Source organism: Electrona antarctica, assembly GCF_951216825.1.
Source record: "Electrona antarctica genome assembly, contig: scaffold_498, whole genome shotgun sequence".
NCBI classification, from domain to species: Eukaryota; Metazoa; Chordata; class Actinopteri; order Myctophiformes; family Myctophidae; genus Electrona; species Electrona antarctica.
In genome coordinates this window covers 1,666-26,097 of record NW_027638613.1, presented here as the reverse complement: position 1 = coordinate 26,097, position 24,432 = coordinate 1,666, and the positions used below count along the sequence as shown (strand labels likewise).

General features: G+C 45.3%; 1 protein-coding gene across 1 annotated transcript; it reads left to right on the top strand.

The window, feature by feature from the left end:
• Positions 1-2,660: 2,660 nt before the first annotated feature.
• Positions 2,661-24,223, top strand: LOC306917908 (NLR family CARD domain-containing protein 3-like; the record flags this gene model as incomplete). The annotated part of the gene is made up of 7 exons (XM_079530806.1): positions 2,661-2,752; positions 2,944-2,994; positions 7,598-9,413; positions 10,227-10,403; positions 10,880-11,026; positions 11,924-11,973; positions 24,145-24,223. Coding segments are annotated over exons 3-7 (2,222 nt in total), but the record flags the coding sequence as incomplete, so codon positions are not given.
• Between the last annotated feature and the right edge of the window lie 209 nt (positions 24,224-24,432).

The following is a 24,432-nucleotide window of genomic DNA, read 5'->3' as shown; positions in this document are numbered from 1 at the left end:
AATTATATGAAAAACAGTTCAAATGTAACTCCTCCCAGAATCTTTGCTCAAAATGCACGAAAACTTCTACACGTGAACTTTGGACCTATACGGACAAATAATCGTAGCACATTTTTGTTAAGTGAAAAAATGAAGTTTTTATGAGCCAATGAAAATTGCGTGCGCACGCACACACACACACACTAAAGTTTGAGTACTTATGCTGAACAAACACTGAATGATTTTCCTGTTAACAATGGAGTAACTGATTGTCTCCATGTAGCTCAGTCAGTCGAGCTCTTGCCCTTCGACCGCAAGGTTGTGTGTTCAAATCCAGCTACTGACAACTCAGCTTGTCAGTCTTATTTGTACATATTGTTGAACGCCCTGTGGGCTATATCAGTGAGATCAATAACTTTAAAGACTGGTGTGATAATAGCCACCTTATGTTAAACACCACAAAAACTAAAGAGATGATCTTCAATCCAAATCCATGGTTATGAACGATTGTCTGCCTAACGCACGCACGCACGCACGCACGCACACACACACACACACACACACACACACACACACACACACACACACACACACACACACACACACACACACACACACAAAGAGAAGTTTGCACGCAGGCAGGCAGGCAGGCAGGCAGGCAGGCAGGCACTTTAACTGTGCGTGAAAACACACTGTAGTAATGGATAAAGACATGCCCAAAATGAGGACACACCTTCTTGTTACCAAATCACTGAATGGTTTTACTGTTTACAATATAGTCACTGATTGTCTCTGTGTAGGTCAGTCAGTAGAGCTCCCGCCTTCGGTCCACAAGGTTGTGAGTTCAAATCCCGGTACCGACAACTCAGCTCGTCAGTCTCATTGTTCTTATTGCGCATTGTTCTTCTTCTATCTTGGTCCCGCTTTATCGCTGCTTGCAGCTATATTAATTAACTAGAACTGCACTCTGTCGAGTGCCTACTTGCTTGTTGCACACAAGTAGGCCGCGCAAGCAGAGCGCGCAAGTGCTGTAGACCGCTACAAACTTTCAAATCTTAGTCTCACATATTGAATTATTAGATTTAGCTATTTGCTACGTACCTTGCTTCTGAAGGAAAAGCTCAGATCTTCCTGAGCTTCGTCTATCGGTATGCCCAAACTGATCTCTTTGCAGCTTTACCCATATAAGTACCTTCTTGAAATACCATTAACTTATGTTGAAAAATAATGATGGTAATTACTTATAAGTTTGTTCGACGTCACACTGGAACACGTCATCGTTACGTCACCGTCAACTATACCCTGGCATTGGTACATATATTTATCACGTCATATGCTCATATGTCCATATATGTGTACATGTCTATATGTATGTATATGTAGTTTTCTGAATGGTTGGTGGTATAATGTGATCGGCTGGGTGGTTTGATGCGTATGTACTTGACACTGAAACGTATCATCATTACGTCACCATCGTCAACCAATTATACCCTGGCATTGGTACATAATCTTCACCAGATTCACGGAAAACATACCTGCACGGTCAGCTTCCGTATGTCCGTATGACATCATTTCACGTGCATTCTAAGGGACATTGGTACATATCTTCATCACGTCATGAGACATATGCTTCGTAGCATGACAAAAACACACCTGCACGGTCAGCTTGGGGCCAGCCTATGACGTCATAACATGTGCTGGCCCCAAACACGCCCATCGTAGCACGCCGAAAACATGACTTGCGCGCTCTGCTTGCGCAAGTAATTAAGGTGAGCTGGCTTAAAACTATGACTGGCCGAATTGCATGCGCTGATGCCATAATGTGGACTTCTATTTTTTATAGGGCTAATTAGCCCTCGTGGCTGCTGTCTGTCTGACCGGCATGTATGTGAACCATATATGCATTTAAGAGCTAAAAGTTAGTCGGGCCGGGCCGTGTTCTGTTCTGCCTCTAGAATGCATGCATATACAAGTGATTCTTGGCTTTTATATATGCTATATAATTTTTGAGTGGTGACCAATGTTGGGGACACATGCCTACATATTTTATCTGAGATTTGGGTATGGCCTTTACACTACCATGAGAGCTGGCGTAGCTATGTGCGGAGTTTCCGACCAACCAACGTCACCGTCAAGTTCACGGAGATGGCCATGAATTCCCACGTAATGTGGGAATCCACGTAAATGCCTGTCCGCTCACGTAACGTCACGTTATGAACGTAAACGCCGTTGTGAATGAGGACCAGTGAGTTCTGTCCATTGAGGTGGAGTTTACAGCTACTTCCAATGAGAAAAGGTTACATTTCTTCTTTGTTCAACAGCTGTTCCTCATCCAGAGAAGACCATGGCTTCCTCTCACGTAGATTCTCTACAGGTTGGTTTACTGGCAAATAGCAACTCAAACGCAAATAGCAACTCAAAATAAGGTGTCATTGTTACAATTAATTTGCATATTGAAAATAATACTACCTGCTACTCATCCTATAGGGCTCTGTGGACATATTGGTGGCCAACAAGGTGAAACTGGTCAAGTGGCTCAGATCAGATCTCCACATTCTACAGCATGCTCAGTGTAAGGGAATTATTGATGATAGAGTTTATACAAAACTGAAGCATACAGCGCAGCCAGAAGATGTTTGTATTGGGCTTATTGATACAGTGATTAGTAGAGGAGAAGGAACTTCATCTCAGTTCCTTACACTTCTCAAAGAGCCAGAGATTCTCGACACGTATCCACAACTCAAGGAATGGAATCCTTCTGCTGCGTTGCCAGGTAAGAAAGTAAAGAAAAGGCGCTTAATTATATTTCTTTGTGCCAGGTGGATGTAATGTCTACTTTGTTTGACATTGAAAGCATGAAAAGTTTTGAAAAACAATGTCTAATGTAACACACACACACACACACACACACGGACCCAATATTTATGTGTCTCCACTCTGACCAATCACTGTCTCACATTTCAGCTTTGACAGGAGAAGAGAAGGCAAGACGAGAGAGAGCCGCCAAACTGAGAGGTAAGGTGTGTGTGTGTGTGTGTGTGTGTGTGTGTGTGTGTGTGTGTGTGTGTGTGTGTGTGTGTGTGTGTGTGTGTGTGTGTGTGTGTGTGTGTGTGTGTGTGTGTGTGTGTGTGTACTAACACTACTTCTAGAAGGACATACTTAGCTTAGGATTCCTAACTGTTTAGTAGAAGGATTAATTGGCAGCAATCATAGAGAGAGCCTCTGAGATACAGTCCTGTACACTGTGCTTATAGCCTCCATTTACCACTACTAATACCATCTGTACACTGTGCTTATAGCCTCCATTTACCACTACTAATACCATCTGTACACTGTGCTTATAGCCTCCATTTACCACTACTAATACCATCTGTACACTGTGCTTATAGCCTCCATTTGCCACTACTAATACCATCTGTACACTGTGCTTATAGCCTCCATTTACCACTACTAATACCATCTGTACACTGTGCTTATAGCCTCCATTTACCACTACTAATACCATCTGTACACTGTGCTTATAGCCTCCATTTACCACTACTAATACCATCTGTACACTGTGCTTATAGCCTCCATTTACCACTACTAATACCATCTGTACACTGTGCTTATAGCCTCCATTTACCACTACTAATACCATCTGTACACTGTGCTTATAGCCTCCAGTTACTACTACTAATACCATCTGTACACTGTGCTTATAGCCTCCATTTACCACTACTAATACCATCTGTACACTGTGCTTATAGCCTCCATTTACCACTACTAATACCATCTGTACACTGTGCTTATAGCCTCCATTTACCACTACTAATACCATCTGTACACTGTGCTTATAGCCTCCATTTACCACTACTAATACCATCTGTACACTGTGCTTATAGCCTCCATTTACCACTACTAATACCATCTGTACACTGTGCTTATAGCCTCCATTTACCACTACTAATACCATCTGTACACTGTGCTTATAGCCTCCATTTACCACTACTAATACCATCTGTACACTGTGCTTATAGCCTCCAGTTACTACTACTAATACCATCTGTACACTGTGCTTATAGCCTCCATTTACCACTACTAATACCATCTGTACACTGTGCTTATAGCCTCCAGTTACTACTACTAATACCATCTGTACACTGTGCTTATAGCCTCCAGTTACTACTACTAATACCATCTGTACACTGTGCTTATAGCCTCCATTTACCACTACTAATACCAGCTGTACACTGTGCTTATAGCCTCCATTTACCACTACTAATACCATCTGTACACTGTGCTTATAGCCTCCATTTACCACTACTAATACCATCTGTACACTGTGCTTATAGCCTCCATTTACCACTACTAATACCATCTGTACACTGTGCTTATAGCCTCCATTTACCACTACTAATACCATCTGTACACTGTGCTTATAGCCTCCAGTTACTACTACTAATACCATCTGTACACTGTGCTTATAGCCTCCATTTACCACTACTAATACCAGCTGTACACTGTGCTTATAGCCTCCATTTACCACTACTAATACCATCTGTACACTGTGCTTATAGCCTCCAGTTACTACTACTAATACCATCTGTACACTGTGCTTATAGCCTCCATTTACCACTACTAATACCATCTGTACACTGTGCTTATAGCCTCCATTTACCACTACTAATACCATCTGTACACTGTGCTTATAGCCTCCATTTACCACTACTAATACCATCTGTACACTGTGCTTATAGCCTCCATTTACCACTACTAATACCATCTGTACACTGTGCTTATAGCCTCCATTTACCACTACTAATACCATCTGTACACTGTGCTTATAGCCTCCATTTACCACTACTAATACCATCTGTACACTGTGCTTATAGCCTCCATTTACCACTACTAATACCATCTGTACACTGTGCTTATAGCCTCCATTTACCACTACTAATACCATCTGTACACTGTGCTTATAGCCTCCATTTACCACTACTAATACCATCTGTACACTGTGCTTATAGCCTCCATTTACCACTACTAATACCATCTGTACACTGTGCTTATAGCCTCCATTTACCACTACTAATACCATCTGTACACTGTGCTTATAGCCTCCATTTACCACTACTAATACCATCTGTACACTGTGCTTATAGCCTCCATTTACCACTACTAATACCATCTGTACACTGTGCTTATAGCCTCCATTTACCACTACTAATACCATCTGTACACTGTGCTTATAGCCTCCATTTACCACTACTAATACCATCTGTACACTGTGCTTATAGCCTCCATTTACCACTACTAATACCATCTGTACACTGTGCTTATAGCCTCCATTTACCACTACTAATACCATCTGTACACTGTGCTTATAGCCTCCATTTACCACTACTAATACCATCTGTATACTGTGCTTATAGCCTCCAGTTACTACTACTATTACCATCTGTACACTGTGCTTATAGCCTCCAGTTACTACTACTAATACCAGCTGTACACTGTGCTTATAGCCTCCATTTACCACTACTAATACCATCTGTACACTGTGCTTATAGCCTCCATGTACCACTACTAATACCATCTGTACACTGTGCTTATAGCCTCCATTTACCACTACTAATACCATCTGTATACTGTGCTTATAGCCTCCAGTTACTACTACTATTACCATCTGTACACTGTGCTTATAGCCTCCAGTTACTACTACTAATACCAGCTGTACACTGTGCTTATAGCCTCCAGTTACTACTACTAATACCAGCTGTACACTGTGCTTATAGCCTCCATTTACCACTACTAATACCATCTGTACACTGTGCTTATAGCCTCCATGTACCACTACTAATACCATCTGTACACTGTGCTTATAGCCTCCATTTACTACTACTAATACCATCTGTACACTGTGCTTATAGCCTCCATTTACTACTACTAATACCATCTGTACACTGTGCTTATAGCCTCCATTTACTACTACTAATACCATCTGTACACTGTGCTTATAGCCTCCATTTACTACTACTAATACCATCTGTACACTGTGCTTATAGCCTCCATTTACCACTACTAATACCAGCTGTACACTGTGCTTATAGCCTCCATTTACCACTACTAATACCATCTGTACACTGTGCTTATAGCCTCCATTTACCACTACTAATACCATCTGTACACTGTGCTTATAGCCTCCATTTACCACTACTAATACCAGCTGTACACTGTGCTTATAGCCTCCATTTACCACTACTAATACCATCTGTACACTGTGCTTATAGCCTCCATTTACCACTACTAATACCATCTGTACACTGTGCTTATAGCCTCCATTTACCACTACTAATACCATCTGTACACTGTGCTTATAGCCTCCATTTACCACTACTAATACCATCTGTACACTGTGCTTATAGCCTCCATTTACCACCACTAATACCATCTGTACACTGTGCTTATATCCTCCATTTACTACTAATACCATATGTACACTGTGCTTATAGCCTCCATTTACTACTAATACCAGCTGTACACTGTGCTTATAGCCTCCATTTACCACTAGTAATACCATCTGTACACTGTGCTTATAGCCTCCATTTACCACTTCTAATACCATCTGTACACTGTGCTTATAGCCTCCATTTACTACTACTAATACCATCTGTACACTGTGCTTATAGCCTCCATTTACCACTACTAATACCATCTGTACACTGTGCTTATAGCCTCCATTTACCACTACTAATACCATCTGTACACTGTGCTTATAGCCTCCATTTACTACTACTAATACCAGCTGTACACTGTGCTTATAGCCTCCATTTACCACTACTAATACCATCTGTACACTGTGCTTATAGCCTCCATTTACCACTACTAATACCATCTGTACACTGTGCTTATAGCCTCCATGTACCACTACTAATACCATCTGTACACTGTGCTTATAGCCTCCATTTACCACTACTAATACCAGCTGTACACTGTGCTTATAGCCTCCATTTACTACTACTAATACCAGCTGTACACTGTGCTTATAGCCTCCATTTACCACTACTAATACCATCTGTACACTGTGCTTATAGCCTCCATTTACCACTACTAATACCATCTGTACACTGTGCTTATAGCCTCCATTTACAACTACTAATACCAGCTGTACACTGTGCTTATAGCCTCCATTTACCACTTCTAATACCATCTGTACACTGTGCTTATAGCCTTCATTTACCACTTCTAATACCATCTGTACACTGTGCTTATAGCCTCCATTTACTACTACTAATACCATCTGTACACTGTGCTTATAGCCTCCATGTACCACTACTAATACCATCTGTACACTGTGCTTATAGCCTCCATTTACCAATACTAATACCATCTGTACACTGTGCTTATAGCCTCCATTTACCACTACTAATACCATCTGTACACTGTGCTTATAGCCTCCATTTACTACTACTAATACCATCTGTACACTGTGCTTATAGCCTAAATTTACTATTACTAATACAATCTGTACACTGTGCTTATAGCCTCCATTTACTACTACTAATACCATCATACCAGAGAGGGGTATGTTCTCTCTGGGCAAAACTGTTAAAGATGGAATATGCTTTGTTCACTACAGGTCTGTTGGAGAAAACAGCAGGGTTTGAAGACCAGCTTCAACACAACATGAGCAGTACATATCGGAGTGTAAGTTTGGTCACAATGCTTACGGTTGTGTTTGAAAAGATCTTCATCTGGCTCTACAATGTAGACATCGAAGACACAGACATCCACAGCCACCATGAGGTCAGACAGATGGAGATGAAGAAGGCAGGAGAGGGAACACTAATCCAACTCATTGAAATGTTCAAAGACCGTTCTGGAATAATCATAAGAACAGTGCTGACCGTTGGCTGTGCAGGAATTGGCAAAACTTTCCTCGTGCACAAATTTCTGTTTGACTGGGCCAAGAAATGTTTCCCCCAAGATCCACACCTCGTGTTCCCGCTCAAGTTCCGCCAGTTAAATATGCTCAAGGGGAAAAAGTTTCGTTTGGCACAGCTAATTCACCACTGCATCAAGGAAACCAGATTCATTGAGGAAGAAGTTCTTAATGACATCTTTAACGAATTGCAGAAGTCAGTAGACTACAACGAGAGCCCCTTCAAAGTCATGATTGTTATGGATGGATATGATGAAAATTATTTCCAATTCGATTTCAAAGCAGATTTTGGACCCATGAACTTGTTGGATTCGTACCCAGTGGAACATCTGCTTGTAAACCTCATCAAGGGAGAGCTGCTCCCCTCTGTTCACATCTGGCTAACCTCACGACCTGCAGCAGCCAAACAGATTCCTAAGGCGTTTGTTAACAGGATGACAGAAGTACGAGGCTTCATCGAAGATGACCAGAAGAAGGAGTTCTTCACGAAGAGCATCAGTGATGAGAACCAGGCCAGCTCAATCTTCTCACACATCCAGAAATCAAAGATCCTCCACACCATGTGTGAAATCCCAGTCTTCTGTTGGTTCCTTGCTAGAGTTGTGCAGAACAAGGGGATGACAGAGCTGCCCAAAACCCTGGTTGAGCTGTTCTGCCACTTCCTGATGGGTGAGACACTGCGGGAGAAGATGAAGGATCCTTCACTAAACGATGAAGACAGAGAGAAGCTCATAAAGGATGCAGGAGAAGTTCTTCTGAAGCTGGGAAAGCTGGCGTTTTACCAACTGGACAAAGGACGAATAATTTTCTATGAGAAAGACCTGGAAGCGTGTGGTCTTGATGTGATCAAGGACTTGCTGATCTCTGGCTTTTGCACAACCTTCTTCAAAGAAGACGAATCGTTCTTCAAGAAAACTGTCTACTGCTTCGTTCATCTGAGCCTCCAGGAGTTTCTGGCTGCAGTCTACCTGTTCCACTGTTTCACTCAGAAGAACACGGAGGTCCTGAAGACATTCCGGGGAGATGATGATGACAGTGACAGTTCCCTGTCTGACTTCCTGAAGGCTGTTATGATGAAAACCCTGAAGAGTGAGAGTGGACACCTGGACCTCTTTGTCCGCTTCCTTCATGGTCTCTCACTGCAGTCCAACCAGAGTCTGTTAGGAGGCCTGCTGGGTCAGACACAGAACAGTCCAGAGGAGATCCAGAGAGTCATCAGCAACCTGAAGGAGATGAATGATGACGACTTCTCTCCTGACAGATGTATCAGCATCTTCCACTGTCTGATGGAGATGAACGACCCGTCTGTAAGTCAGGGAATCCAACAGTACCTGGAGTCAGAGAGCAGATCAGGGAAGAAACTCACTGAGACCCAGTGTTCAGCTCTGGCCTCCATGCTGCTGATGTCAGAGGAGGTTCTGGAGGAGTTGGACCTGGACAAATACAACACAGACCTGTTTGGGAAGGGGCGACTGAGACTGATCCCAGCTGTGAGGAACTGCACAACAGCCAGGTTAGTAGTCCTGTGAATAACAACATGACTGATATATTACTACTACATTCATTCATTACAAATACTGTGCGTACTGTGCACACACTCACGCACACACGCGCACATGCACACACACACAGAGGTGGAATCATCACAAATTAACCCATTTCGAAAGTGTTATACTTCAGCTATTGAAAAATAGCAGATCTACAAGCTCATAGCGCGCCGCGCTACAAGCTTGTAGATCTGCTATTTTTGGAAAATCGTGAAAATGTGGCGCAAATCTTTGAATATTCTTTCAGAGCGAACATTTTTAGCTCATGTCTTTGGTTCTGGGGGGTCCCTGGAACAATACGCAGCCAATTACATATCATTCTGGGGGTCCTTGACATGAAATAGTTTGAGAACTAGTGCACTGAACATAGAAACATAGGGTTTTTCAGAAAACTGTGATGATTTAGAAGCCATTTTCTAAGAATCGGCCTCAGGTCTAAATGTGTTAAAAGCCTCCTTGGTGGTTCATTCTGCAGTGTTTAATGTAAACCAGTGGTTCTCAAACCAAGGACTTTGTATAAATAAATATGTATTATGTAACAGACCTATCTAAATACATTGTTTGCCAGGGACCCCCACACCATAGTTGTGTTAATTTATTATTGTCAATTAATTTACTTAAATATGTTTTTGAAAATAGCCCATCTGCAACCTCGCAATGTGACACAATGTGAGCTTGTAGATCTGCAATAGAAGATCTCTCAGTTTACTTCCTTGACAGTGAACTTGGTCTGACCTGTTTTGATCATCTCTGATTTTACATTTAATCTGTCATTACAGACTTGTTGGTTCTGGCCGTGACCTCAAGAAGGAACACATTGAAGTTGTGGCTTCAGCTCTCAGTTCTAATCCGTCCCATCTGAGACACCTGGACATCAGTTCCAACCACCTGGAGCCAAATATGGACCTGCTGTGTGACGCACTGAGCAGTCCACATTGTAGACTGGAGACTCTACGGTCAGATATTATTGATTTATTATGTGATTATACTTTTAATATTGTGGTGATGCTTTATTGGTAGAGTGTGAATAAGGTTGATCTCATAGTAACACAATTCTATTATAAAAAGATTTGGTGACCCCCCCTGCAGTAACTCGGAGGACCCCCTAGGGGTCCCGGACCCCCTGTTGAAGACCCCTGCTCTACAGCATTGGTTGTCAAGCATTTTAGTACCCCCAAATTGACACGTATTTGTCTGCAGACCCTCATCTGAAAATATGTTCTGCTAGGGACCCCTTAAGAGAACAAATTTTTAGCATTGTCCAAGATTTATCAACATGTTTAAAAAATAGCCGATAATACAAATTTGTATTGTCTTTTGCTCCAAAAGACATGTCTGTGACCTCACCAGTTATTAGCTTCACTGTCTTCTATCCAGAATCATGTCTTTTATAGCAGACAATCAAACATGTGGTGTTTTATTTCTCATTTAGACTGATGAACTGCTGGTTGTCGGAGAGAAGCTGTGAACTTCTGGCCTCAGCTCTCAGATCTAATCCTCATCTGAGAGAATTAGACTTGACCTTCAACGTCTTGCCGGTGTCTGGACTGGAGAACTTCTCTGGACTGGAAACGCTCAAGTTAGTAGAGTCTGTCTGTCTGTCTGTCTCTGTCATGTACTTTTAATTGAAACATACAATTATATGAAGAAAAAAAAACATACTGTTGTAGCATACTTCACATGTAAACTGTAATTTGGCATAAAACAACTTTTTGGAGTCAGTGATTAACCACATGAACCCTAGTATGCCTGAACATTAGGATGAAACTCAAATATCACTTCTACAAGCTCAAATAGCAGATCTACAAGCTCAAATAGCAGATCTACAAGCTCAAATAGCAGATCTACAAGCTCAAATATCAGATCTACAAGCTCAAATAGCAGATCTACATGCTTAAATATCAGATCTACATGCTTAAATATCAGATCTACAATCTCAAATAGCAGATCTGCAAGCTCAAATAGCAGATCTACATGCTTAAATATCAGATCTACAAGCTCAAATAGCAGATCTGCAAGCTCAAATAGCAGATCTACAAGCTCAAATAGCAGATCTACAAGCTCAAAAAGCAGATCGACAAGCTCAAATAGCAGATCTACAAGCTCAAATAGCAGATCTACAAGCTCAAATATCAGATCTACATGCTCAAATAGCAGGTCTAACAGTAGAGGACACAGAAGGTTCCCTCTCAGTCATTTCATGACAGTTTCTCAGCAGCACAAACTGTTGCAGTTCCATTTGAGTGTCCTCAGTGTATCATTGTATGACCACAGCCTGCTGGCCAGTACCATAGGAAGAAATCACATTACTCTGTAGAAATGTAAAAAGTATTTCTAAGTCCAAGCCAGGTGGCAGTGAGTTTGTCTGGTCAGGCTACCTGCCCTGGTGAAGATAATGGTAGCAGAAACACTGTAGTGTCAGAGACGTTGTGTTAGACAGTCAGACATTGATGCATTGTTGTTCTACTTCCTACAGAGTGAAACATGGAGGAGAACTCTGGACTAATCCTCAACTCCCTACACAATGTGAGTGTCTGTCTGTCTGTCTGTCTGTCTGTCTGTCTGTCTGTCTGTCTGTCTGTGTTGCTACTGGCATGTACAGTGGTGGAAAGTAACTAAGTACATTTACTCAAGTTCAGAAAACAGAAAAATACATTTTGTAGAATCTGGTCTCAGGTCTTAATGGGTTAATTGGTTTTCTGCAAAACGTATCAGTGTTGATTTTAACAGCAACGTTTAGATTTTAGTTTAGTCATAGACTTTTGAATAAAACTTAATTGAGTTTGTTATATTTTAGTCATCTGAAATTGTTTTGTGTTAGTCTAGTTTTAGTTGACTAAATATCATGAGATTTTAGTCGACTAAATCTACAATAGATTTAGACGACTAAAATGTATTTTGGCGGCCTTGATGTCGTTATATAGTAATGGCTGATTTTACACTTGGTTACATGTTGAAAATAACAGATCTACAAGCTCACAACGCGTTGCAATGCAACACTTGTCATCACTTGTCATGGAATGCACTCCCCATCACAATCAGAACTGCAGCATCCACTCCCAATCTTCTGCCGTAGTCTGAAAACCCACCTCTTCAGACTCCACCATGGCCCATAGCACTAGCCCCTTAGATAGAACTTTATGTACACTTAGATTGTATTTTAAACAGACTTATAGCATGTTACGTAGACAGCACTAGAATTGCATTTTATGTAGTCATAGCACTTTATAGTACACATGTATAATATATAATATAGTATAGTATGTATAGTTTACATAGATACTCCACTGTTACATTCTTAGCTTACGCATGATTCATGATAACTACTTTTTATATGTGTGATGTATGCCATGCTTTTTGTTATTGCTTAATGTAAGTCGCTCTGGATTAAGAGTGTCTGATAAATGCCTAAATTGTAAATTGTAAATTCTAGTTCTACTGGTTCTCTTCTCCACTAGTCCCTCCCTAACATTTTAGTCTAGTTTTTATTTGTTGACGAAACTGTCAGTATATTTAGTTTTAGTCGACAAATTCAACACCACAGTGGTGCTCAAAGTATTTCATGTAAAAAACTCCCAGAATTATCTGTAATGCCGCGGACCCCCATCTGAAAATATGTTGTTCCAGGCACCCCCCCAGAAGCAAATATTTGAGTTAAAAACGTTTGCTGTGAAATAATATATATTCAATTTGCAGAGAGAGAGAGAGAGAGAGAGAGAGACGTTTATGTACTGTACCTAGTATTTGTATTTGTGGATACTTCCAAGACACATATTGTACTCTTGACTCCACTACATTAACCCATTAAGACCTGAGACCAGATTCTACAAAATGTTTTCTGAAAAACGTATCAGTGGTTCAGTCAGGACAACTCAAGAATGGATGGAATATATATTTATTCAATACAAATGAGCAATATATTTATTATGGTTTGGCGATGAATTGGATCTGCTTTTTAGGTAGTGAGATCAAGCACATCAGTCCCAACCATAGGGACACCGAATCCCCCGTACCTAAACAGCAGATCCAAAACGACAGGTGGTAGCACGGGTGGAGGAGGGTGAGACAGGTTTTAGCTGGGGTGGTGGAGGGTGAGACAGGTGGTAGATGGGCTGGTGGAGGGTGAGACAGGTGGTAGTTGGGGTGGTGGAGGGTGAGACGGGGTAGCTGGGGTGGAGGGTGAGACAGGTGGTAGCTGGGGTGGAGGAGGGTGAGACAGGGTAGCTGGGGTGGAGGAGGGTGAGACAGGGGGTAGCTGGGGTGGAGGAGGGTGAGATAGGTGGTAGCTGGGGTGGAGGAGGGTGAGACAGGGGGTAGCTGGGGTGGAGGAGGGTGAGACAGGGGGTAGCTGGGGTGGAGGAGGGTGAGACAGGTGGTAGCTAGGGTTGGGATTCGGAACCGGGTTCATTGCAGACCCGGTTCCGACATTGCGGATCCGGAGCTGGTTCCATCGTTTTTTTATTAACTGTTCCCCAAACGGTTCTCATCAGTCGTCATTTAGCTCCGCTGTGTCTGTGTGTGCAAGCAGAGCCTGGGGTGACGTCACCCCACCTACATGAGGGTGGGTGAGTGAGGGAGTGGGTGGGGTCGGGGAGGATACGCCCACTGTTCTGTGCATTCAGCGACCACCACGGAGCGAGTGGGACAGTATGTCGAAGAGATCTCCAAAGTGTGGTTAACAGAGAGGGAAATGACTGAGGCTGCAATAAATGCGATGCTATAGTTCCCTGCAAAGGTTGTTGCAACTTGTACCAGTTGCAGTTTTGCACCACGTCCACATTGAGGAAACATCTCAAAATCAATATGCCTACACGAGTCCACAACTCACGAGAATAATCTAGGCACATCGTGTTTGTGAGCCATGCGGAAAGCCGTGCCCGCTCTCCCCGCAGCTCCACCACAGCCGGCGGGGGACGAGGATGATGCAAGGCTGGTTCACTTTCCCCAGGCTAGTAACGTAATAGAAAATAAAAACTACTAACGTCTACAGAGCTTTTCATTAGGCGTATTGTACAACTGTTGATAATGGTGTTAATTTAGAACGCCAATGACTCGACGTCTTTCTGTCTGATATTTTATGAATCACGTTAACTATAGAGCCAAATCAACTTGTCTGCACTTATTTTTACAACTTATAAGCAACTCAACTGCTTTTGATTTGGCTCTAAATTAACTCTTAATTGACTGTTGAGAACCCAGCGTTTAGGTGCATATACCTCCATAGATTGATTACTTTATAAACAGTTTGCAGAAAAAAGCACAGGAACGTAGCCTACAGTTCAATACAAGGTCTGCTAAGAGGATTTTATAATCCAAGAAAGCACTATGGCTTGTTTCCATTAGGGTAAGGGGTCCTTCATATTAAATTAATCTGAACATTAAAGACAACATTTGTCACCACAACAATATCATTATTGCAATGTGTACTGTATATTTAATATACAGTACAAATTGCAACAATGATATTGTTGTGGTGGCTAGCTGGTGGTGGTGAAGTTTAAATATTAGTGCCACCTCATAATTGTAAAGTGCATTTTCAATAATTGAATTATTGAATTTGTGTTTATTATGTACTTGGTTAGGGTAGTTATAATATAAGCATAATCTATGTCAGAAAAAAAGGGGAAAAATAATAAAATAATATTAGGCTCCGTTAAGGGAACCGGAACCGTTAAAATCTTAACGAATCCCAACCCTAATTATAGCAGAGACAGGTTGTAGCTGGGGTGGTAGCTGGTGTGGTGGAGGGTGAGACAGGGGGTAGCTGGGGTGGAGGAGGGTGAGACAGGGGGTAGCTGGGGTGATGGAGGGTGAGACAGGGGGTAGCTGCGGTGATGGAGGGTGAGACAGGTGGTAGCTGGGGTGGAGGAGGGTGAGACAGGTGGTAGCTGTGGTGGAGGAGGGTGAGACGGGGTAGCTGGGGTGGAGGGTGAGACAGGGGGTAGCTGGGGTGGTGGAGGGTGAGACAGGTGGTAGCTGGAGTGGAGGAGGGTGAGACAGGTGGTAGCTGGGATGGAGGAGAGTGAGAAGGGGGTAGCTGGGGTGGAGGAGGGAGAGACAGGTTGTAGCTGGGGTGGTAGCTGGTGTGGTGGAGGGTGAGACAGGGGGTAGCTGGGGTGGAGGAGGGTGAGACAGGGGGTAGCTGGGGTGATGGAGGGTGAGACAGGTGGTAGCTGGGGTGGAGGAGGGTGAGACAGGTGGTAGCTGGGGTGGAGGGTGAGACAGGGGGTAGCTGGGGTGGAGGAGGGTGAGACAGGGGGTAGCTGGGGTGGAGGAGGGTGAGACAGGGGGTAGCTGGGGTGGAGGAGGGTGAGACAGGTGGTAGCTGTGGTGGAGGAGGGTGATACGGGGTAGCTGGGGTGGAGGGTGAGACAGGGGGTAGCTGGGGTGGTGGAGGGTGAGACAGGGGGTAGCTGGGGTGGTGGAGGGTGAGACAGGTGGTAGCTGGGGTGGAGGAGGGTGAGACAGGTTGTAGCTGGGGTGGTGGAGGGTGAGACAGGTGGTAGATGGGCTGGTGAAGTGTGAGACAGGGGGTAGCTGGGGTGGAGGGGGGTGAGACAGGTGGTAGCTGGGGTGGTGGAGGGTGAGACGGGGTAGCTGGGGTGGAGGGTGAGACAGGTGGTAGCTGTGTTGGAGGAGGGTGAGACAGGTGGTAGCTGTGGTGGAGGAGGGTGAGACAGGTGGCAGCTGGGTTGGAGGAGGGTGAGACAGGTGGTAGCTGTGGTGGAGGAGGGTGAGACGGGGTAGCTGGGGTGGAGGGTGAGACAGGGGGTAGCTGGGGTGGTGGAGGGTGAGACAGGGGGTAGCTGGGGTGGTGGAGGGTGAGACAGGTGGTAGCTGGGGTGGAGGAGGGTGAGACAGGTGGTAGCTGGGGTGGAGGAGGGTGAGACAGGTGGTAGCTGTGGTGGAGGAGGGTGAGACAGGTTGTAGCTGGGGTGGTGGAGGGTGAGACAGGTGGTAGATGGGCTGGTGAAGTGTGAGACAGGTGGTAGCTGGGGTGGTGGAGGGTGAGACAGGGGGTAGCTGGGGTGGAGGGGGGTGAGACAGGTGGTAGCTGGGGTGGTGGAGGGTGAGACGGGGATAGCTGGGGTGGAGGAGGGTGAGACAGGTTTTAGCTGGGGTGGTGGAGGGTGAGACAGGTGGTAGATGGGGTGGAGGGTGAGACAGGTGGTAGCTGGGGTGGTGGAGGGTGAGACGGGGTAGCTGGGGTGGAGGGTGAGACAGGTGGTAGCTGTGTTGGAGGAGGGTGAGACAGGTGGTAGCTGTGGTGGAGGGTGAGACAGGTGGCAGCTGGGGTGGAGGGTGAGACAGGTGGTAGCTGGGGTGGAGGAGGGTGAGACAGGTGGTAGTTGTGGTGGTGGAGGGTGAGACAGGTGGTAGCTGCGGTGGTGGAGGGTGATACAGGTGGTAGCTGGGGTGGAGGAGGGTGAGACAGGTGGTAGTTGTGGTGGAGGAGGGTGAGACAGGGGGTAGTTGTGGTGGTGGAGGGTGAGACAGGTGGTATCTGGGGTGGAGGAGGGTGAGACAGGTGGTAGTTGTGGTGGAGGAGGGTGAGACAGGGGGTAGTTGTGGTGGTGGAGGGTGAGACAGGTGGTATCTGGGGTGGAGGAGGGTGAGACAGGTGGTATCTGGGGTGGAGGAGGGTGAGACAGGTGGTATCTGGGGTGGAGGAGAGTGAGACAGGGGGTACCTGTGGTGGAGGAGGGTGAGACAGGGGGTAGCCGGGGTGGAGGGTGAGACAGGTGGTACCTGGGGTGGAGGAGGGTGAGACAGGGGGTACCTGTGGTGGAGGAGGGTGAGACAGGTGGTAGCTGGGGTGGAGGAGGGTGAGACAGGTGGTATCTGGGGTGGAGGAGGGTGAGACAGGTGGTAGCTGGGGTGGAGGAGGGTGAGACAGGTAAATATGTTTAATATTTAATGTTTTTTACTGTATTGTTTTCTCATCAGATTCCCATCGTCTCACTCTGGACCCAAACACAGCAAGCAGAACTCTCTGTCTGTCTGACGACAACCGGAAGGTCACAAGGTCAGAGGGGGAGGAGCTTCAGTCATACGCTGACCACCCTGATAGATTTGGTGATCGTGTTCATCAGGTTCTGTGTTCAGAAGGTCTGTCTGGAGGCCGTTACCTGTGGGAGGTAGAGAGGAGTGGACTGGTTTGGATGGGAGGGGCTTACAGAGCAATCAGCAGGAGAGGAGCGGGTAGTCTGCTTGGAGACAATGATCATTCCTGGAGTCTGTACTGTGGTCCAGGCAGGTACGATGTCATTCACAATAGTAGGGTGACTCTCCTCCCTGTTGTTCCCTCTGACTCCAGCAGAGCAGTGGGTGAGACGGGTTGGCCTGTCTACAGAGTAGCAGTGTATCTAGACTGCCCTGCAGGGACTCTGTCCTTCTATGAAGTGTCCTCTGACTCACTGAGACACCTTTACACCTTCCAGAGCATCACTGAAGCTCTCTACCCTGGGTTTAGGCTTTATACTTCCTCCTCCTCAGTGTGTCTTTGTGAGGACAGACAACGTCTCTGATCAGAGAGAGAAATAGAGGGGAGGAGAGAAAGCACACCTTTCTTAAAGGGATATTTCACTTTAAAAACCGTTTTGGGGTCATTTTACATAGATATTTGATCTATGGTGATTTACATTTGTTAAAAAACAAATGGACCAGTTGTACATACTGTATTTAATGTTCTTGTACAGTATTGATGTATAAAAGTACATTGTAAATGTCTAGAGTTTCATAAGCAGATCCACATTTTATATTCCTAATGCTCTGAAGCATTTCTGAAACCATAACATCAAATAAATGTTTATTCATGAGAGAAGTTTATCTGGATTTATTTCTATGTAGGTTTGGGTGAGTTTGTCAAGATGCACTGAGGTGGTGCCGGGGACCCCCAGGGGTCCTTCAGGGGGGTCCAGGGGGTCCGGGGACCCCCAAGGGTCCTTCAGGGGGGTCCAGGGGTCCTTCAGGGGGTTCCAGGGGGTCCGGGAACCCCCAGGGGTCCTTCAGGGGGGGGTCCAGGGGTCCACCCAGGAACTTTCGTTCATTCTTGACCCCTCTATCACAGCGAGTGCCGCGCTGTGAACTTGTAGGTCTGCTATTTTTGAAAAATCGTGAAAATGTGCAGATGGGGGTCGGCGGCCAATTTCATGACATTTTTGGGGTCTTTGACATGAAATATTGAGAACCACTGACATAGAAACATGAGGTTTTAGGCATTATGTTATACTTTAGCTATTGAAAAATAGCAGATCTACAAGCTCACAGCGCGGCACCGAGTGGCGCGCTGTGAACTTGTAGGTCTGCTATTTTTGCAAAATCGTGAAAATGTGCAGATGGGGGTCGGCGGCCAATTTCACATCATTTTTGGGGTCCTTGACATGAAATATTGAGAACCACTGACATAGAAACATGAGGTTTTAGGCATTATGTTATACTTTAGATATTGAGATATAGCAGATCTACAAGCTCACAGCGAGTGCCGCGCTGTGAACTTGTAGGTGTGCTATTTTTTTTAAATCGTGAAAATGTGCAGATGGGGGTCGGCGGCCAATTTCATATCATTTTTGGGGTCCTTGACATGAAATACTGAGAACCACTGACATAGAAACATGAGGTTTTAGGCATTATGTTATACTTTAGATATTGAGATATAGCAGATCTACAAGCTCACAGCGAGTGCCGCGCTGTGAACTTGTAGGTGTGCTATTTTTTTTAAATCGTGAAAATGTGCAGATGGGGGTCGGCGGCCAATTTCATATCATTTTTGGGGTCCTTGACATGAAATACTGAGAACCACTGACATAGAAACATGAGGTTTTAGGCATTATGTTATACTTTAGATATTGAGAAATAGCAGATCTACAAGTTCACAGCGCGGCACCGAGTGCCGCGCTGTGAACTTGTAGGTCTGCTATTTTTTTTAAATCGTGAAAATGTGCAGATGGGGGTCGGCGGCCAATTTCGTAACATTTTTGGGGTCCTTGACATGAAATACTGAGAACCACTGACATAGAAACATGAGGTTTTAGGCATTATGTTATACTTTAGCTATTGAAAAATAGCAGATCTACAAGCTCACAGCGCGGCACCGAGTGGCGCGCTGTGAACTTGTAGGTCTGCTATTTTTGAAAAATCCTGAAAATGTGCAGATGGGGGTCAGCGGCCAATTTCATGACATTTTTGGGGTCCTTGACATGAAATATTGAGAACCAGTGACATAGAAACATGAGGTTTTAGGCATTATGTTATACTTTAGCTATTGAAAAATAGCAGATCTACAAGCTCACAGCGCGGCACCGAGTGCCGCGCTGTGAACTTGTAGGTCTGCTATTTTTGAAAAATCGTGAATATGTGCAGATGGGGGTCGGCGGCCAATTTCATAAAATATTTGGGGTCCTTGACATGAAATATTGAGAACCACTGACATAGAAACATGAGGTTTTTCAGAAAAAAAAAACATTTTAAATGTGACATCAGGGTCCTTCATGTTCAATTCATCAGGTCCTCCATGTTCAATTCATCAGGTCCTCCATGTTCAATTCATCAGGTCCTCCATGTTCAATTCATCAGGTCCTTCATGTTCAATTCATCAGGTCCTCCATGCTGCTATTTTTGGTTGAAGCCCCCCCCCCCCCCCCCCCCCGCCCACACACACAGAAAGACACAAATAAGGTTTTAAAATGGCACATTTTTACCCTTAAAATAATATGTAATGTCAGAGCACCGCCGCTGGAGGGCGCTGCTGCAGCGCTGTGTAATCTCCTAGCAGTAGAGAAGAGAACAGTTGCCATGTCTGCTTATTATAAGCGACTTTGGTCTTGTTTTTAAAGTGTATTTATTTGGTCTCGTTTTTAAAGTATAGTTGTTTATTTGGTCTTGTTTCTAAAGTGTAGTTGATTATTTGGTCTTGTTTCTAAAGTGTAGTTGTTTATTTGGTCTTGTTTCTAAAGTGTAGTTGTTTATTTGGTCTTGTTTCTAAAGTGTAGTTGTTTATTTGGTCTTGTTTCTAAAGTGTAGTTGTTTATTTGGTCTTGTTTCTAAAGTGTAGTTGTTTATTTGGGGTAGGGTCGCTCAGTGGACGACCCCAGCTTCAGGGTAGGGTCGCTCAGTGGACGACCCCAGCTTCAGGGTAGGGTCGCTCAGTGGACGACCCCAGCTTCAGGGCAGGGTCCGCTCAGTGGACGACCCCAGCTTCAGGGTAGGGTCCGCTCAGTGGACGACCCCAGCTTCAGGGCAGGGTCCGCTCAGTGGACGACCCCAGCTTCAGGGTAGGGTCGCTCAGTGGACGACCCCAGCTTCAGGGTAGGGTCGCTCAGTGGACGACCCCAGCTTCAGGGCAGGGTCCGCTCAGTGGACGACCCCAGCTTCAGGGCAGGGTCCGCTCAGTGGACGACCCCAGCTTCAGGGTAGGGTCGCTCAGTGGACGACCCCAGCTTCAGGGCAGGGTCCGCTCAGTGGACGACCCCAGCTTCAGGGTAGGGTCGCTCAGTGGACGACCCCAGCTTCAGGGTAGGGTCGCTCAGTGGACGACCCCAGCTTCAGGGCAGGGTCGCTCAGTGGACGACCCCAGCTTCAGGGTATGGTCGCTCAGTGGACGACCCCAGCTTCAGGGCAGGGTCGCTCAATGGACGACCCCAGCTTCAGGGTATGGTCACTCAGTGGACGACCCCAGCTTCAGGGCAGGGTCCGCTCAGTGGACGACCCCAGCTTCAGGGTAGGGTCGCTCAGTGGACGACCCCAGCTTCAGGGCAGGGTCCGCTCAGTGGACGACCCCAGCTTCAGGGTAGGGTCGCTCAGTGGACGACCCCAGCTTCAGGGTAGGGTCGCTCAGTGGACGACCCCAGCTTCAGGGCAGGGTCGCTCAGTGGACGACCCCAGCTTCAGGGTATGGTCGCTCAGTGGACGACCCCAGCTTCAGGGCAGGGTCGCTCAATGGACGACCCCAGCTTCAGGGTATGGTCACTCAGTGGACGACCCCAGCTTCAGGGCAGGGTCCGCTCAGTGGAAGACCCCAGCTTCAGGGCAGGGTCCGCTCAGTGGACGACCCCAGCTTCAGGGCAGGGTCGCTCAGTGGACGACCCCAGCTTCAGGGCAGGGTCCGCTCAGTGGACGACCCCAGCTTCAGGGCAGGGTCCGCTCAGTGGACGACCCCAGCTTCAGGGCAGGGTCCGCTCAGTGGACGACCCCAGCTTCAGGGCAGGGTCCGCTCAGTGGACGACCCCAGCTTCAGGGCAGGGTCCGCTCAGTGGACGACCCCAGCTTCAGGGTAGGGTCAGCTCAGTGCGGGCACTCGGCCCACCCGGTGCGCAGCTCACTGGGTTTTTGAACGACAACGCACCGAGTGCACTGAATAAACGAACGACAAGAGCGACACCAGTGCGTTCAGGGCGCATTTCCGAACGCAAACAATATGAGGTTATATCTTCCATAACCCTAACCCAATAATATGAGGTTATATCTTCTATAACTCTAACCCAATAATATGAGGTTATATCTTCCATAACCCTAACCCAATAATATGAGGTTATATCTTCTATAACCCTAACCCAATAATATGAGGTTATATCTTCCATAACCCTAACCCAATAATATGAGGTTATATCTTCTATAACCCTAACCCAATAATATGAGGTTATATCTTCTATAACCCTGACCCACTAATATGAGGTTATATCTTCTATAACCCTAACCCAATAATATGAGGTTATATCTTCTATAACTCTAACCCAATAATATGAGGTTATATCTTCCATAACCCTAACCCAATAATATGAGGTTATATCTTCTATAACCCTGACCCACTAATATGAGGTTATATCTTCTATAACCCTAACCCAATAATATGAGGTTATATCTTCTATAACCCTGACCCACTAATATGAGGTTATATCTTCTATAACCCTAACCCAATAATATGAGGTTATATCTTCTATAACTCTAACCCAATAATATGAGGTTATATCTTCCATAACCCTAACCCAATAATATGAGGTTATATCTTCTATAACCCTGACCCACTAATATGAGGTTATATCTTCTATAACTCTAACCCAATAATATGAGGTTATATCTTCTATAACCCTAACCCAATAATATGAGGTTATATCTTCTATAACTCTAACCCAATAATATGAGGTTATATCTTCTATAACTCTAACCCAATAATATGAGGTTATATCTTCTATAACCCTAACCCAATAATATGAGGTTATATCTTCTATAACCCTAACCCAATAATATGAGGTTATATCTTCCATAACCCTAACCCAATAATATGAGGTTATATCTTCCATAACCCTAACCCAATAATATGAGGTTATATCTTCTATAACCCTAACCCAATAATATGAGGTTATATCTTCCATAACCCTAACCCAATAATATGAGGTTATATCTTCTATAACCCTGACCCACTAATATGAGGTTATATCTTCTATAACTCTAACCCAATAATATGAGGTTATATCTTCTATAACCCTGACCCACTAATATGAGGTTATATCTTCTATAACTCTAACCCAATAATATGAGGTTATATCTTCCATAACCCTAACCCAATAATATGAGGTTATATCTTCTATAACTCTAACCCAATAATATGAGGTTATATCTTCTATAACCCTGACCCACTAATATGAGGTTATATCTTCTATAACTCTAACCCAATAATATGAGGTTATATCTTCCATAACCCTAACCCAATAATATGAGGTTATATCTTCTATAACTCTAACCCAATAATATGAGGTTATATCTTCTATAACTCTAACCCAATAATATGAGGTTATATCTTCCCTTCTTCTCTGTAATCCTGCCCCATGCCGGAAGGCAGCATTCAGGAGAATTCCTTTTTCCTGAACCTGAACGCAGCATTTTGCGGTGAACACATTTGTTTCTAAATCCATGTCGTTACACCTGCATCTCCACTAGCTAAGGAGTGCTGGGTTGTGCCCCGAAAATAGCAGATCTACAAGCTCTCATCAGTAAAGCAGGAACTGGGGATGGCAACGAAGGACCGGGAAGTCTGGTGCGGCGTTGTGAAATCCTTGGTCTCGACCGCGGTCGAAAAATGATGAAGATGATGTTTTATACAGTATTTATAGAGTATGGGAGATCAGAGCCGGATTTACCTTGCTGCGGGCCCCCGGGCTGGAGCAAATGTCAGGGCCCCCCGCGAAAAATCAGCAACTGACGTATGATACTGCTCACTGCTCACTCCTGTGGTGGAGGAGGGTGAGACAGGTGGTAGCTGTGGTGGAGGAGGGTGAGACAGGGGGTAGCTGTGGTGGAGGAGGGTGAGACAGGGGGTAGCCGTGGTGGAGGAGGGTGAGACAGGGGGTAACTGTGGTGGCGGAGGGTGAGACAGGGGGTAACTGTGGTGGCGGAGGGTGAGACAGGTGGTAGCGGGGGTGGAGGAGGGTGAGACAGGGGGTAACTGTGGTGGCGGAGGGTGAGACAGGGGGTAACTGTGGTGGCGGAGGGTGAGACAGGTGGTAGCTGTGGTGGAGGAGGGTGAGACAGGGGGTAGCTGTGGTGGAGGAGGGTGAGACAGGGGGTAGCCGTGGTGGAGGAGGGTGAGACAGGGGGTAACTGTGGTGGCGGAGGGTGAGACAGGTGGTAGCGGGGGTGGAGGAGGGTGAGACAGGTAAATATGTTTAATATTTCATGTTTTTTGTGTTGTTTTCTCATCAGATTCCCATCGTCTCACTCTGGACCCAAACACAGCAAGCAGAACACTCTGTCTGTCTGACGACAACAGGAAGGTCACATGGTCAGAGGGGAGGAGCTTTAGTCATACGCTGATAGATTTGGTGATGATGATGCTCAGGTTCTGTGTTCAGAAGGTCTGTCTGGAGGCCGTTACCTGTGGGAGGTAGAGGGGAGTGGAGGGGTTGGGATAGGAGGGGCTTACAGACCAATAGGCCTATCTCACAGCCCCCTTTCCACACCCCCTTCCGGTAGATATATGGTGTCATTAAC